Genomic DNA, 15000 nt, shown 5'->3' on the forward strand with positions numbered 1-15000 from the left:
GGAGTGTATAGTGTAGTGTAGTGTATAGTGTAGTGTATAGTGTAGTGTATAGTGTATAGTAGTGTATAGTGTAGTGTATAGTGTAGTGTATAGTATAGTGTATAGTGTAGTGTATAGCATAGTGTATAGTGTAGTGTATAGTGTAGTGTATAGTGTAGTGTATAGTAGTGTATAGTAGTGTAGTGTATAGTAGTGTATAGTGTAGTGTATAGTATAGTGTATAGTAGTGTAGTGTACAGTGTAGTGTATAGCGTAGCATACAGTGTAGTGTACACATCCCACGTGGTCAACCGCGGGAGAGAGAGAGCTGCGGTTCAAGCACCAGACGCGAGCGCTCCCTCCCAGCGCTCCATCCCAGCGCTCCCTCCCAACGCTCCCTCCCAGCGCTCCCTCCCGGCGCTCCCTCCCAGCGCTCCCTCCCAACGCTCCCTCCCAACGCTCCCTCCCAGCGCTCCCTCCCGGCGCTCCTTCCCAACGCTCCCTCCCAGCGCTCCCTCCCGGCGCTCCCTCCCAGCGCTCCCTCCCAACGCTCCCTCCCGGCGCTCCCTCCCGGCGCTCCATCCCAGCGCTCCATCCCAGCGCTCCCTCCCAACACTCCCTCCCAACGCTCCCTCCCAACGCTCCCTCCCAGCGCTCCTTCTCAACGCTCCATCCCAGCGCTCCCTCCCAACGCTCCCTCCCAGCGCTCCTTCTCAACGCTCCCTCCCAACGCTCCCTCCCGGCACTCCCTCCCAGCGCTCCATCCCAGCGCTCCATCCCAGCGCTCCCTCCTATCGCTCCCTCCCGGCGCTCCATCCCGGCGCTCCCTCCCAGCGCTCCATCCCAACGCTCCGTCCCAACGCTCCGTCCCAACGCTCCCTCCCGGCGCTCCCTCCCGGCGCTCCCTCCCAACGCTCCATCCCAGCGCTCCCTCCCAACACTCCATCCCAGCGCTCCATCCCAGCGCTCCCTCCCAACACTCCCTCCCGGCGCTCCCTCCCGGCGCTCCATCCCAGCGCTCCATCCCAACGCTCCATCCCAAAGCTCCATCCCAACGCTCCCTCCCAACGCTCCCTCCCAGCGCTCCCTCCCAACACTCCATCCCAACGCTCCCTCCCAACGCTCCCTCCAGGCGCTCCATCCCAGCACTCCATCCCAGCGCTCCCTCCCAACGCTCCCTCCCAGCACTCCATCCCAGCGCTCCCTCCCAACGCTCCCTCCCAGCGCTCCATCCCAGCACTCCATCCCGGCGCTCCCTCCCAGCGCTCCCTCCCAACGCTCCCTCCCAACGCTCCCTCCCAGCGCTCCCTCCCGGCGCTCCTTCCCAACGCTCCCTCCCAGCGCTCCCTCCCGGCGCTCCCTCCCAGCGCTCCCTCCCAACGCTCCCTCCCGGCGCTCCCTCCGGCGCTCCATCCCAGCGCTCCATCCCAGCGCTCCCTCCCAACACTCCCTCCCAACGCTCCCTCCCAACGCTCCCTCCCAGCGCTCCTTCTCAACGCTCCATCCCAGCGCTCCCTCCCAACGCTCCCTCCCAGCGCTCCTTCTCAACGCTCCCTCCCAACGCTCCCTCCCGGCACTCCCTCCCAGCGCTCCATCCCAGCGCTCCATCCCAGCGCTCCCTCCTATCGCTCCCTCCCGGCGCTCCATCCCGGCGCTCCCTCCCAGCGCTCCATCCCCACGCTCCGTCCCAACGCTCCGTCCCAACGCTCCCTCCCGGCGCTCCCTCCCGGCGCTCCATCCCAGCGCTCCCTCCCAACACTCCATCCCAGCGCTCCATCCCAGCGCTCCCTCCCAACACTCCCTCCCGGCGCTCCCTCCCGGCGCTCCATCCCAGCGCTCCATCCCAACGCTCCATCCCAAAGCTCCATCCCAACGCTCCCTCCCAACGCTCCCTCCCAGCGCTCCCTCCCAACACTCCATCCCAACGCTCCCTCCCAACGCTCCCTCCAGGCGCTCCATCCCAGCACTCCATCCCAGCGCTCCCTCCCAACGCTCCCTCCCAGCACTCCATCCCAGCGCTCCCTCCCAACGCTCCCTCCCAGCGCTCCATCCCAGCACTCCATCCCAACACTCCCTCCCAACACTCCCTCCCAGCGCTCCATCCCAGCGCTCCATCCCAGCACTCCATCCCAACACTCCCTCCCAACACTCCCTCCCAGCGCTCCATCCCAGCGCTCCATCCCAACGCTCCCTCCCAGCGCTCCATCCCAACACTCCATCCCAGCACTCCATCCCAACACTCCCTCCCAACACTCCCTCCCAGCGCTCCATCCCAACACTCCCTCCCAACACTCCCCTCCCAGCGCTCCCTCCCAACACTCCCTCCCAACGCTCCCTCCCAGCGCTCCATCCCAGCGCTCCATCCCAGCACTCCATCCCAACACTCCCTCCCAACACTCCCTCCCAGCGCTCCATCCCAGCGCTCCATCCCAGCACTCCATCCCAACACTCCCTCCCAACACTCCCTCCCAGCGCTCCATCCCAGCGCTTCATCCCAACGCTCCCTCCCAGCGCTCCATCCCAACACTCCATCCCAGCACTCCATCCCAACGCTCCATCCCAACACTCCATCCCAGCACTCCATCCCAACGCTCCAACCCAACACTCCCTCCCAACACTCCCTCCCAGCGCTCCATCCCAGCACTCCATCCCAGCGCTCCATCCCAACGCTCCCTCCCAGCGCTCCCTCCCGGCGCTCCCTCCCGGCGCTCCCTCCCGGCGCTCCATCCCAACGCTCCCTCCCGGCGCTCCCTCCCGGCGCTCCTCAGACGCGAGTGAGGAAGCCGAGGTTCATGCTGGCGGGGATGTGCAGGGTCTCGAGGCCCAGCGGCGAGGGGTTGAAGGGGAACGTCACGGGAAGATGAATTTGACGTCCTGCAGGAGCTGCGGGGAATCCTTGCGGTCACGGAGACGCTCCTGGGTTGGCACGCGGGGAGGCGGACACAGCGGGAATGTTGGGGCGGGGGTGGGGGGAGGGAATGTTGGGGGGGGGTGGGGTGGGGAGGGAATGTTGTGGGGGGGGGGGTGGCAGGGAATCGGAAATGTTGGGGGGAGAAACTGGGAATGTTGTGGTTGTAAAAGCGTGTGATGCTGTGGGAGTGTTGGGAGTGAGTGAGGGAGTGAGTGAGGGAGTGAGGGAGTGTTGTGAGGGAGTGAGTGAGGGAGTGTTGTGAGTGTTGTGAGTGAGTGAGTGAGGGAGTGAGAGAGTGGGTGGGTGAGTGAGTGAGTGGGTGGGTGGGTGAGTGAGTGGGTGAGTGAGTGAGTGAGTGGTTGAGTGAGTGAGTGATGTGAGTGAGTGAGGGAGTGAGTGAGTGAGAGAGTGGGTGGGTGAGTGAGTGAGGGAGTGAGGGAGTGAGTGAGAGAGTGAGTGAGTGGGTGGGTGGGTGAGTGAGTGAGTGGGTGAGTGAGTGAGGGAGTGAGGGAGTGAGTGAGTGTTGTGAGTGAGTGAGGGAGTGAGAGAGTGAGGGAGTGAGAGAGTGAGTGGGTGGGTGGGTGAGTGAGGGAGTGAGTGAGTGAGTGTTGTGAGTTGAGGGAGTGAGTGTTGTGAGGGAGTGAGTGAGGGAAGTGAGTGAGGGAGTGAAAGAGTGAGTGAGTGAGGGGTGAGTGAGTGAGTGTTGTGAGAGAGTGAGGGAGTGAGTGAGGAGGGAGTGAGTGAGTGTTGTGCGTGTTGTGAGGGTTGTGAGTGTTGTGAGTGTGTGAGTGAGTGAGTGTTGTGAGTGTTGTGAGTGAGTGAGTGTGTGAGTGTTGTGAGTGTTGTGAGTGAGTGAGTGTTGTGAGTGAGTGAGTGTTGTGAGTGAGTGTTGTGAGTGAGTGTTGTGAGTGAGTGAGTGTTGTGAGTGAGTGTTGTGAGTGAGTGTGTGAGTGAGTGAGTGTTGTGAGTGAGTGTTGTGAGTGAGTGAGTGTTGTGAGTGAGTGTTGTGAGTGAGTGTTGTGAGTGAGTGAGTGTTGTGAGTGAGTGTTGTGAGTTAGTTGTTGTGAGTGTAGTGAGTGAGTGTTGTGAGTGAGTGTTGTGAGTGGAGTGAGTGTTGTGAGTGAGTGTTAGTGAGTGTGTGTGAGTGTTGTGAGTGTTGTGAGTGAGTGTTGTGAGTGAGTGTTGTGAGTGAGTGTTGATGAGTGAGTGTTGGGTGAGTGAGTGATGTGAGGTGAGTGTTGTGAGTGAGTATGAGTGTTGTGAGTGAGTGTTGTGAGTGAGTGAGTGTTGTGAGTGAGTGTTGTGAGTGAGTGTTGTGAGTGAGTGAGTGTTGTGAGTGAGTGAGTGTTGGTGAGTGAGTGAGTGAGTGTTGTGAGGTGAGTGTTGTGAGTGAGTTGTTGTGAGTGAGTGAGTGTTGTGAGTGAGTGAGTGTTGTGAGTGAGTGAGTGTTGTGAGTTAGTGTTGTGAGTGTTGTGAGTGAGTGTTGTGAGTGAATGTTGTGAGTGAGTGAGTGTTGTGAGTGAGTGAGTGTTGTGAGTGAGTGAGTGTTGTGAGTGAGTGTTGTGAGTGAGTGAGTGTTGTGAGTGAGTGAGTGTTTGTGAGTGAGTGTGTGAGTGAGTGAGTGTTGTGAGTGAGTGAGTGTTGTGAGTGAGTGAGTGTGTGAGTGAGTGTTGTGAGTGAGTATTGTGAGTGAGTGAGTGTTGTGAGTGAGTGAGTGTTGTGAGTGAGTGTTGTGAGTGAGTGAGTGTGTGAGTGAGTGAGTGTTGTGAGTGAGTGAGTGCTGTGAGTGTTGTGAGTGAGTGAGTGTTGTGAGTGAGTGTTGTGAAGTGAGTGAGTGTTTGTGAGTGAGTGAGTGTTGTGAGTGAGTGAGTGTTGTGAGTGAGTGTTGTTGAGTGTTGTGAGTGAGTGAGTGTTGTGAGTGAGTGTGTGAGTGTTGTGAGTGAGTAGTTTGTGAGTGAGTGAGTGTTGTGAGTGAGTGAGTGTTTGTGAGTGAGTGTTGTGAGTGAGTGATCTATCTATATATTTGTGAGTGAGTGTTGTGATTGGTGTGAGTGTTGTGAGTGATTGAGTGAGTTTGTGGACCTGGATGTTCTTGAATGAACGTGACGGTGACCCGTTCTCAAACTCGTTTACGGGAGTGTACAGGTTCAGGATCTTGATGATCTGTGGCAGACAAAGACAAAGCTTACCCAGGTAGCCTCCAGCAGGGATCATGGGGGCAAGTGCTGAGACACAGACAAAGCTCCCCCAGGTGGCCTCTAGCAGGGCTGTAGGGACAAGTGCTGAGACACAGACAAAGCTCCCCCAGGTAGCCTCTGGCACGGCTGTAGGGGCAAGTGCTGCTAGTAGCGAGTAGCAGCACCACCCATGATGCACACACAGACAAAGCTCCCCAGGTAGCCTCTAGGAGGGCTGTAGGGACAAGTGCTGAGACACAGACAAAGCTCCCCCAGGTAGCCTCTGGCACGGCTGTAGGGGCAAGTGCTGCTAGTAGCGAGTAGCACCACCTATGATGTACACACAAAGCTCCCCCAGGTAGCCTCTAGCAGGGCTGTAGGGGCAAGTGCTGCTAGTAGCGAGTAGCAGCACCGCCTATGATGTACACAGAGACAAAGCTCCCCCAGGTAGCCTCTAGGAGGATGTAGGGACAAGTGCTGTGTTAGTAGCGAGTAGCAGCACCACCTATGATGCACACACAGACAAAGCTCCCCCAGGTAGCCTCTAGGAGGGCTGTAGGGACAAGTGCTGAGACACAGACAAAGCTCCCCCAGGTAGCCTCTAGGAGGGCTGTAGGGACAAGTGCTGAGACACAGACAAAGCTCCCCCAGGTAGCCTCTAGGAGGGCTGTAGGGACAAGTGCTGAGACACAGACAAAGCTCCCCCAGGTAGCCTCTAGCAGGGCTGTAGGGGCAAGTGCAGTGTCAGTCGCGAGTAGCACCACCTATGATGTACACACAGACAAAGCTCCCCCAGGCAGCCTCTGGCAGGGCTGTAGGGGCAAGTGCTGCTATTATTATTATATGTACAGAGAGTAGGTGGTAGGCGGAGCACGTGGTACAGAGGTTAGGTGGTACAGAGGGTAGGTGGTAGGTGGAGCACGTGGTAGGTGGAGCACGTGGTACAGAGGGTAGGTGGTAGGTGGAGCACGTGGTACAGAGGGTAGGTGGTAGGGGTAGTGAGTCACCTGGGGCATGGTGAGGGCTGTACACGTGTCACAGATGGCCTGGGTGGTACAGAGATCACGTGGTACAGAGAGCACGTGGTAGGTGGAGCACGTGGTACACAGGGTAGGTGGTAGGGGTAGTGAGTCACCTGGGGCGTGGTGAGGGCTCTACACGTGTCACAGATGGCCTGGGTGGTACAGAGGGTAGGTGGTAGGTGGAGCACGTGGTAGGTGGAGCACGTGGTACAGAGAGCACGTGGTACAGAGAGCACGTGGTACAGAGAGCACGTGGTACAGAGAGCACGTGGTACAGAGAGCACGTGGTACAGAGAGCACGTGGTACAGAGAGCACGTGGTACAGAGAGCACGTGGTACAGAGAGCACGTGGTACAGAGAGCACGTGGTACAGAGAGCACGTGGTACAGAGAGCACGTGGTACAGAGAGCACGTGGTACAGAGAGCACGTGGTACAGAGAGCACGTGGTACAGAGAGCACGTGGTACAGAGAGCACGTGGTACAGAGAGCACGTGGTACAGAGAGCACGTGGTACAGAGAGCACGTGGTACAGAGAGCACGTGGTACAGAGAGCACGTGGTACAGAGAGCACGTGGTACAGAGAGCACGTGGTACAGAGAGCACGTGGTACAGAGAGCACGTGGTACAGAGAGCACGTGGTACAGAGAGCACGTGGTACAGAGAGCACGTGGTACAGAGAGCACGTGGTACAGAGAGCACGTGGTACAGAGAGCACGTGGTACAGAGAGCACGTGGTACAGAGAGCACGTGGTACAGAGAGCACGTGGTACAGAGGGTAGGTGGTACAGAGGGTAGGTGGTAGGGGTAGTGAGTCACCTGTGGCGTGGTGAGGGCTGTACACGTGTCACAGATGGCCTGGGTGGTACAGAGGGTAGGTGGTAGGTGGAGCACGTGGTACAGAGAGCACGTGGTACAGAGGGTAGGTGGTAGGGGTAGTGAGTCACCTGTGGCGTGGTGAGGGCTGTACACGTGTCACAGATGGCCTGGGTGGTACAGAGGGTAGGTGGTAGGTGGTAGGGGTAGTGGTAGGTGGTAGGTGTAGTGAGTCACCTGTGGCGTGGTGAGGGCTGTACACGTGTCACAGATGGCCTGGGTGGTACAGAGAGCACGTGGTAGGTGGTAGGGGTAGTGGTAGGGGTAGTGAGTCACCTGTGGCATGGTGAGGGCTGTACACGTGTCACAGATGGCCTGGGTGGTACAGAGGGTAGGTGGTAGGGGTATTGAGTCACCTGTGGCGTGGTGAGGGCTGTACACGTGTCACAGATGGCCTGGGTGGTACAGAGGGTAGGTGGTAGGTGGTAGGGGTAGTGGTAGTGAGTCACCTGTGGCGTGGTGAGGGCCTGTACACGTGTCACAGATGGCCTGGGTGGTACAGAGGGTAGGTGGTAGGTGGAGCACGTGGTACAGAGAGCACGTGGTACAGAGAGCACGTGGTACAGAGAGCACGTGGTAGGGGTAGTGAGTCACCTGTGGCGTGGTGAGGGCTGTACACGTGTCACAGATGGCCTGGGTGGTACACAGGGTAGGTGGTAGGTGGTAGGGGTAGTGGTAGTGAGTCACCTGTGGCGTGGTGAGGGCTGTACACGTGTCACAGATGGCCTGGGTGGTACAGAGGGTAGGTGGTAGGTGGTAGGGGTAGTGGTAGGCGGTAGGGGTAGTGAGTCACCTGTGGCGTGGTGAGGGCTGTACACGTGTCACAGATGGCCTGGGTGGTACACAGGGTAGGTGGTAGGTGGTAGGGGTAGTGGTAGGTGGTAGGTGTAGTGAGTCACCTGTGGCGTGGTGAGGGCTGTACACGTGTCACAGATGGCCTGGGTGGTACAGAGGGTAGGTGGTAGGGGTAGTGGTAGGTGGTAGGTGTAGTGAGTCACCTGTGGCGTGGTGAGGGCTGTACACGTGTCACATGGCCTGGGTGGTACAGAGTGTAGGTGGTAGTGGTAGGTGGTAGGGGTAGTGGTAGGTGATAGGGGTAGTGGTAGGTGGTAGGTGTAGTGAGTCACCTGTGGCGTGGTGAGGGCTGTACACGTGTCACAGATGGCCTGGGTGGTACACAGGGTAGGTGGTAGGGGTAGTGGTAGGTGGTAGGGGTAGTGGTAGGTGGTAGGGTAGTGAGTTACCTGTGGCGTGGTGAGGGCTGTACACGTGTCACAGATGGCCTGGGTGGTACAGAGTGTAGGTGGTAGTGGTAGGGGTAGTGGTAGGTGGTAGGTGTAGTGAGTTACCTGTGGCGTGGTGAGGGCTGTACACGTGTCACAGATGGCCTGGGTGGTACAGAGGGTAGGTGGTAGGTGGTAGGGGTAGGTGTAGTGAGTCACCTGTGGCGTGGTGAGGGCTGTACACGTGTCACAGATGGCCTGGGTGGTACAGAGGGTAGGTGGTAGGTGGAGCACGTGGTACAGAGAGCACGTGGTACAGAGGGTAGGTGGTAGTGGTAGTGAGTCACCTGTGGCGTGGTGAGGGCTGTACACGTGTCACAGATGGCCTGGGTGGTACAGAGGGTAGGTGGTAGGTGGTAGGGGTAGTGGTAGTGAGTCACCTGTGGCGTGGTGAGGGCTGTACACGTGTCACAGATGGCCTGGGTGGTACAGAGGGTAGGTGGTAGGTGGAGCACGTGGTACAGAGAGCACGTGGTACAGAGAGCACGTGGTACAGAGAGCACGTGGTAGGGGTAGTGAGTCACCTGTGGCGTGGTGAGGGCTGTACACGTGTCACAGATGGCCTGGGTGGTACAGAGCGTAGGTGGTAGGTGGAGCACGTGGTACAGAGAGCACGTGGTACAGAGGGTAGGTGGTAGGTGGTAGGGGTAGTGGTAGTGAGTCACCTGTGGCGTGGTGAGGGCTGTACACGTGTCACAGATGGCCTGGGTGGTACAGAGGGTAGGTGGTAGGGGTAGTGGTAGGGGTAGTGGTAGGTGGTAGGGTAGTGGTAGGTGGTAGGGGTAGTGGTAGGTGGTAGGTGTAGTGAGTCACCTGTGGAGTGGTGAGGGCTGTACACGTGTCACAGATGGCCTGGGTGGTACACAGGGTAGGTGGTAGGTGGTAGGGGTAGTGGTAGGTGGTAGGGTAGTGGTAGGTGGTAGGGGTAGTGGTAGGTGGTAGGTGGTAGGGGTAGTGGTAGGTGGTAGGGGTAGTGAGTCACCTGTGGCGTGGTGAGGGCTGTACACGTGTCACAGATGGCCTGGGTGGTACAGAGGGTAGGTGGTAGGAGTAGTGGTAGGTGGTAGGGGTAGTGGTAGGGGTAGTGGTAGTGAGTCACCTGTGGCGTGGTGAGGGCTGTACACGTGTCACAGATGGCCTGGGTGGTACACAGGGTAGGTGGTAGGTGGTAGGGGTAGTGGTAGGTGGTAGGGTAGTGAGTCACCTGTGGCGTGGTGAGGGCTGCACGTGTCACAGATGGCCTGGGTGGTACACAGGGTAGGTGGTAGGTGGTAGGGGTAGTGGTAGGTGGTAGGGGGTAGTGAGTCACCTGTGGCGTGGTGAGGGCTGTACACGTGTCACAGATGGCCTGGGTGGTACAGAGGGTAGGTGGTAGGTGGAGCACGTGGTACAGAGAGCACGTGGTACAGAGAGCACGTGGTACAGAGAGCACGTGGTAGGGGTAGTGAGTCACCTGTGGCGTGGTGAGGGCTGTACACGTGTCACAGATGGCCTGGGTGGTACAGAGGGTAGGTGGTAGGTGGAGCACGTGGTACAGAGAGCACGTGGTACAGAGAGCACGTGGTACAGAGAGCACGTGGTAGGGGTAGTGAGTCACCTGTGGCGTGGTGAGGGCTGTACACGTGTCACAGATGGCCTGGGTGGTACAGAGGGTAGGTGGTAGGTGGAGCACGTGGTACAGAGAGCACGTGGTACAGAGAGCACGTGGTAGGGGTAGTGAGTCACCTGTGGCGTGGTGAGGGCTGTACACGTGTCACAGATGGCCTGGGTGGTACACAGGGTAGGTGGTAGGGGTAGTGGTAGGTGGTAGTGGTAGTGAGTCACCTGTGGCGTGGTGAGGGCTGTACACGTGTCACAGATGGCCTGGGTGGTACAGAGAGTAGGTGGTAGTGGTAGGTGGTACAGAGGGTAGGTGGTAGGTGGAGCACGTGGTACAGAGAGCACGTGGTAGGTGGAGCACGTGGTAGGTGTAGTGAGTCACCTGTGGCGTGGTGAGGGCTGTACACGTGTCACAGATGGCCTGGGTGGTACAGAGTGTAGGTGGTAGTGGTAGGTGGTAGGGGTAGTGGTAGGTGGTAGGTGTAGTGGTAGGTGGTAGGGGTAGTGAGTCACCTGTGGCGTGGTGAGGGCTGTACACGTGTCACAGATGGCCTGGGTGGTACAGAGGGTAGGTGGTAGTGGTAGGTGGTAGTGGTAGTGAGTCACCTGTGGCGTGGTGAGGGCTGTACACGTGTCACAGATGGCCTGGGCGTCCTCGCTCGTCTTCTTCTTCATCTGCAGCAGCTGAGCCGCCTGGCTGAGCGGCTCGAGGGCCTCCTTGGCCCCCGTGTGGAGCAGCAGGCCCTGCTCCTTGAGCCACTCCTCCACCTGGCACACGTTGTAGCTGCAGGGGTGGTGGTGGGGGTGGGGTGTGGGGGGTGTGGTGGGGGGTGGTGGGGGGGTGAGGTGGGGGTGTGGTGGGGGGGTGTGAGGTGAGTGTGTGTGTGTGTGAGTGTGTGTGAGTGTGTGTGAGTGTGTGTGAGTGTGTGTGAGTGAATGTGAGTGAGTGTGTGTGTGTGTGTGTGAGTGTGTGTGAGTGTGTGAGTGAGTGTGTGTGTTGAGTGTGTGAGTGTGTGTGTGTGGGTGTGTGAGTGTGTGTGTGAGTGTGTGTGAGTGTGTGAGTGAGTGTGTGTGTGTGTGTGAGTGTGTGAGTGTGTGTGTGTGAGTGTTACACAAGGCATGGGACAGGCGGACTTGGTCCTTCCAACCCCCCCACTCCTCCACCCCTCCCCACCTGACTCACCGTACCTGTACCCCTTGCTCCACCCTTGCTCCATGAGCACAAGTCCCTTGCTCCACCCTTGCTCCACCCTTGCTCCACCCTTGCTCCACCCCAACTCACCGTATCTGTACCCCCCTGCTCCACCCTTGCTCCACCCCAACTCACCGTATCTGTACCCCCCTGCTCCACCCTCACCACCCCTGCTCACCGTATCTGTACCCCCTTGCTCCATGAACACAAGTCCCTTGCTCCACCCTTGCTCCACCCTTGCTCCACCCTCACCACCCCGACTCACCGTATCTGTACCCCCCTGCTCCACCCTCACCACCCCTGCTCACCGTATCTGTACCCCCTTGCTCCATGAACACAAGTCCCTTGCTCCACCCCGACTCACCGTATCTGCACCCCCTTGCTCCATGAACACATGTCCCTTGCTCCACCCCGACTCACCGTATCTGCACCCCCTTGCTCCATGAACACAAGTCCCTTGCTCCACCCCGACTCACCGTATCTGCACCCCCTTGCTCCATGAACACATGTCCCTTGCTCCACCCTTGCTCCACCCTTGCTCCACCCTGCTCCACCCTCTCCACCCCGACTCACCGTATCTGTACCCCCTTGCTCCATGAACACATGTCCCTTGCTCCACCCTTGCTCCACCCTTGCTCCACCCCTGCTCCACCCTCTCCACCCCGACTCACCGTATCTGCACCCCCTTGCTCCATGAACACATGTCCTTGCGCAGGAGCAGCGCGTTGAGGGCGGCGGCCCCCGCCAGGTAGAGCAGCTGCCTCGTCAGCTGTCCCAGGAGCTCGTGGTCAGCCCCCTGAGACGCCAAAGTCGCTGTCCACAGCGACAGGCGAGACAGCAACGTCTCCATCGTCGCCCCTCCCACTCCACCGCCTCCTCCGCCTCCGCCGGCTCCGCCTCCAGCTCCTCTGCCTCCGCCTCCGACTCCGCCTCCGGACTCCGCCTCCGACTCCGCCTCCGACTCCGACTCCGCCTCCGCCTCCGACTCCGCCTCCGGCGAAGGCTCCGCCTCCGGCTCCGCCTCCGGCTCCGCCTCCGGCGAAGGCGGAGCCGAATCCGCTGAAGGCGCTGAAGGCGCTGACACCGCCGTAGTAGGAGGAGGAGGAGGAGGAGGTGGAGGAGGAGGCGGTGGAGGCGGTGGAGGCGGTGGAGGCTGTGGGGTGGGAAGGGGGGGATGGAGGAGGGAGGGAGATGCGGTCAGGGCAAGAATCGTGGATGGAGGGAGGGAGAGGGGGAGGGGAGGAGGGGGGGAGGGGGAGGGAGGGGGGAGGGGGGAGGGAGGAGGGGGGAGGGGCGAGGAGGGAGAGGGAGGACAGCCAGGTACTGTCTATTGGGGGCAGTTGATGGACGGGTGTGTGGGGGGGAGTGTGGGGGGAGTGGGGGGTGTGGGGGAGTGTGGGGGGAGTGTGGGTGGTGTGGGGGGAGTGTGGGGGTGTGTGGGGGGAGTGTGGGGGAGTGTGGGGGAGTGTGGGGGAGGGGGGGTGTGGGGGAGTGTGGGGGAGTGTGGGGGGAGTGTGGGGGGAGTGTGGGGGGAGTGTGGGGGGAGTGTGTGTGGGGGGGGGTGTCACCAGCGAGCCCCCAATGGGGGGCGGGCAGCTTGGCCCCCCCTCTGAAGGAGTTCTCCTGCGGAGGCCGCTGGGCTTCACGCTGGAGACGGCGCCCTCAATGGATTCCTGCTCCACCATGGCGCTCACTGCACCACAACAACAACATCAACAACAACCACGTGGTGGTGGTGGTGGTGGTGTTGATAGTGGTGGGGGTGGTGGGTGGTGGTGATGGTGGTGATGGTGGTATTGGTGTTGGTGGTGGTGTTGGTGGTGGTGCCGGACGGGCAACTCTGTCGTGGACAGTGCTGTGGGGGAGGCCCAATTTTGATTGGCACCTCCCCTCATGGCATCTGTGTCCACCACAGTGGCTAAACGGGGGCTCTGGACAGGTGCGAGGGGCTGGTAACCCCTCCACCTTCAATTAACTACCACTAAACTACAACTGAAATATCTAACTAATAAGCTTGTGCCAGAGGCCCCGGGGGGACAGGCGTCTATGACGTCTCCTGGCCAAACCCCATTTGGCGGAGCCAGGAGATTGAATCTCAACCTCGGGGCTCCTCCAGAAACAACGAAAAGCCACTTCGTGTGGCCACGTGGAATGTTCGAACGCTCACTGCGGAGGAGAGGCTGCCACTCCTCCGTCGGGAGCTGGACCGGTACCGCCTGGATCTATGCGGCATTCAGGAGGTCCGGTCGACCGGCTCTGACTCCTGCCACCATGAGGGGTGGACAGTCCTCTACTCGGGGCAGCAGACTGCCAAACAACAGGGTGTGGCTCTTCTTCTGAACAAAATAATGAAGGGGGCGTGGGAGCATGGAAGTGAGGTGTGGGAAGCTGTAAGCCCCAGGCTACTTTGGGCTCGCCTTCCCATCAACCGGAGGCGAGGAGTGGTGGTCGAGGTTACTTATGCCCCCACCGAAGATGCATGCCGAGTCCAAGCAAGAACATCTGCTGGACTACACAGTGACGGAACAGCGGATGCGAGCCCATGTCCTTGACACCAGGACCTACCGTGGAGCTGATCTGCCCTCTGACCATGGACTTGTCATCTGTAAGATGCGCCTGCCATTCTTCCGCTCCGGTGGTGCGTGTACACCCAGGACCCCATTCCAACCTAAAGTGGCCTGGTCTCAGCTAGCTGATGAAAGTTGCAAGTGAGAATTTCATCATCGCTTGCGGCTGGGGTTGGCATCGTCCCCCACTCCTCCTGATGTCGAGGGTAAATGGGCGAGGTTTAGGACTGTGACTCATGCAGCTGCAATGGCTGCTTTGGGTATGCGGTCCAGACCTCCCCAGAGACCCTGGCTGACAGAGGAGGTGTTCAAGCTGGCTGAGAAAAAAGCGACAGGCCCACTGTCATCGGCTACAGCATCTCATGTAGGAGAATGAGGAGGCTTACCGCAGCCTTCGCTCGGAGGTTCTGAGAACCGTGAGGCGCTGCAACGATGGGTGGTGGTCGCGGGTTGCTGAGGAGATGCAGTCTGCCTCAGTGGCCCACGATCACAAATCTCTATTTAACTCCATCAAAAAAGTTACTTGCAGTGCCACACCTATTACCATCATTAGGGGAAAGAGCGGTGATCCAATCTCCGACCCCCAGGAAACAGGTTTGCAGATTTGATGAGTATTTCCATGAGGTCCTAGATCACAACGTGGGACAAAGTGAGGATGACCCTGCTGAGGCTGCGGTGCCTCAAATATTGGAAGTTGTCACCCCCTGTGAGTGGCTGGCTGAGGTGCCATCTGTTGAGGAAGTACTGAAGGCGATCAGGAGTCTGAGACCAGGAAAGGCACCGGGCAGAGATGATCTCCCAAGCAAAATGCTGAGGGAGGGTGGCGTTTGTGCACAGACTGCCCTATATGACATCATAACAACAGTCTGGACCACTGGACGGGTTCCGCAGGATTGGAAGGATGTCCTGGTGGTCCCCCTCTTTAAGAAGGGGGACCGCACAGACTGTAACAACTACAGGGGCATATCACTCCTCAGTGTGCCGGGAAAGGTCCTGGGCAAGGATTATTCAGCATCGCCTTGCCAGGCACGCTGAGGAGAGGCTTGCGGAGCCCCAATGCGGTTTCAGGAAAGGGCGGTCCTGCACAGATTCCATATTTTCTGTCTGTCTGCTACAGCAGAGGTGTAGGGAATTCCAACAAGATCTACATCTCAGCTTTATTGACCTGGTCAAGGCCTATGATACCATCAGTAGGCCTGGGCTCTGGGTGTTCTTCGTGCTTTTGGAGTACCTGACCCTCTGCTCACGATCATTAAGGACCTTCATGATGGTGAGTGGGCCCGTGTAAAACTACGTGGGCCGGGAGTCGGAGCCATTCCCCTGTTCACCTTGGGGTGCGACAGGGCTGTCCTCTGGCTCCCATATTATTCAACATATATTTCGACCACGTAGTTCG

General features: G+C 59.1%; 1 protein-coding gene across 1 annotated transcript in view; it reads right to left on the reverse strand.

Annotated features, from left to right (window-relative positions):
• Positions 1 to 2829: 2829 nt before the first annotated feature.
• LOC142907511 (unconventional myosin-Va-like) overlaps positions 2830 to 15000 on the reverse strand; it is a 72148-nt gene continuing 59977 nt past the window's right edge. Inside the window, exons 9-13 of the mRNA XM_076057097.1 lie at positions 12632 to 12730; positions 11709 to 11895; positions 10452 to 10629; positions 4973 to 5053; positions 2830 to 2895 (exon numbers count right to left, since the gene is read on the reverse strand). Coding sequence (XP_075913212.1) covers positions 2830 to 2895; positions 4973 to 5053; positions 10452 to 10629; positions 11709 to 11895; positions 12632 to 12730 — 611 coding nt within the window. The remainder of the gene's footprint in view (positions 2896 to 4972; positions 5054 to 10451; positions 10630 to 11708; positions 11896 to 12631; positions 12731 to 15000) is intronic.

The sequence above is a fragment of the Petromyzon marinus genome, chromosome 79 (assembly GCF_048934315.1).
Source record: "Petromyzon marinus isolate PM22_M1 ecotype Great Lakes invasive population chromosome 79, UKy_Petmar_22M1.pri1.0, whole genome shotgun sequence".
In the NCBI taxonomy this organism is placed as follows: domain Eukaryota; kingdom Metazoa; phylum Chordata; class Hyperoartia; order Petromyzontiformes; family Petromyzontidae; genus Petromyzon; species Petromyzon marinus.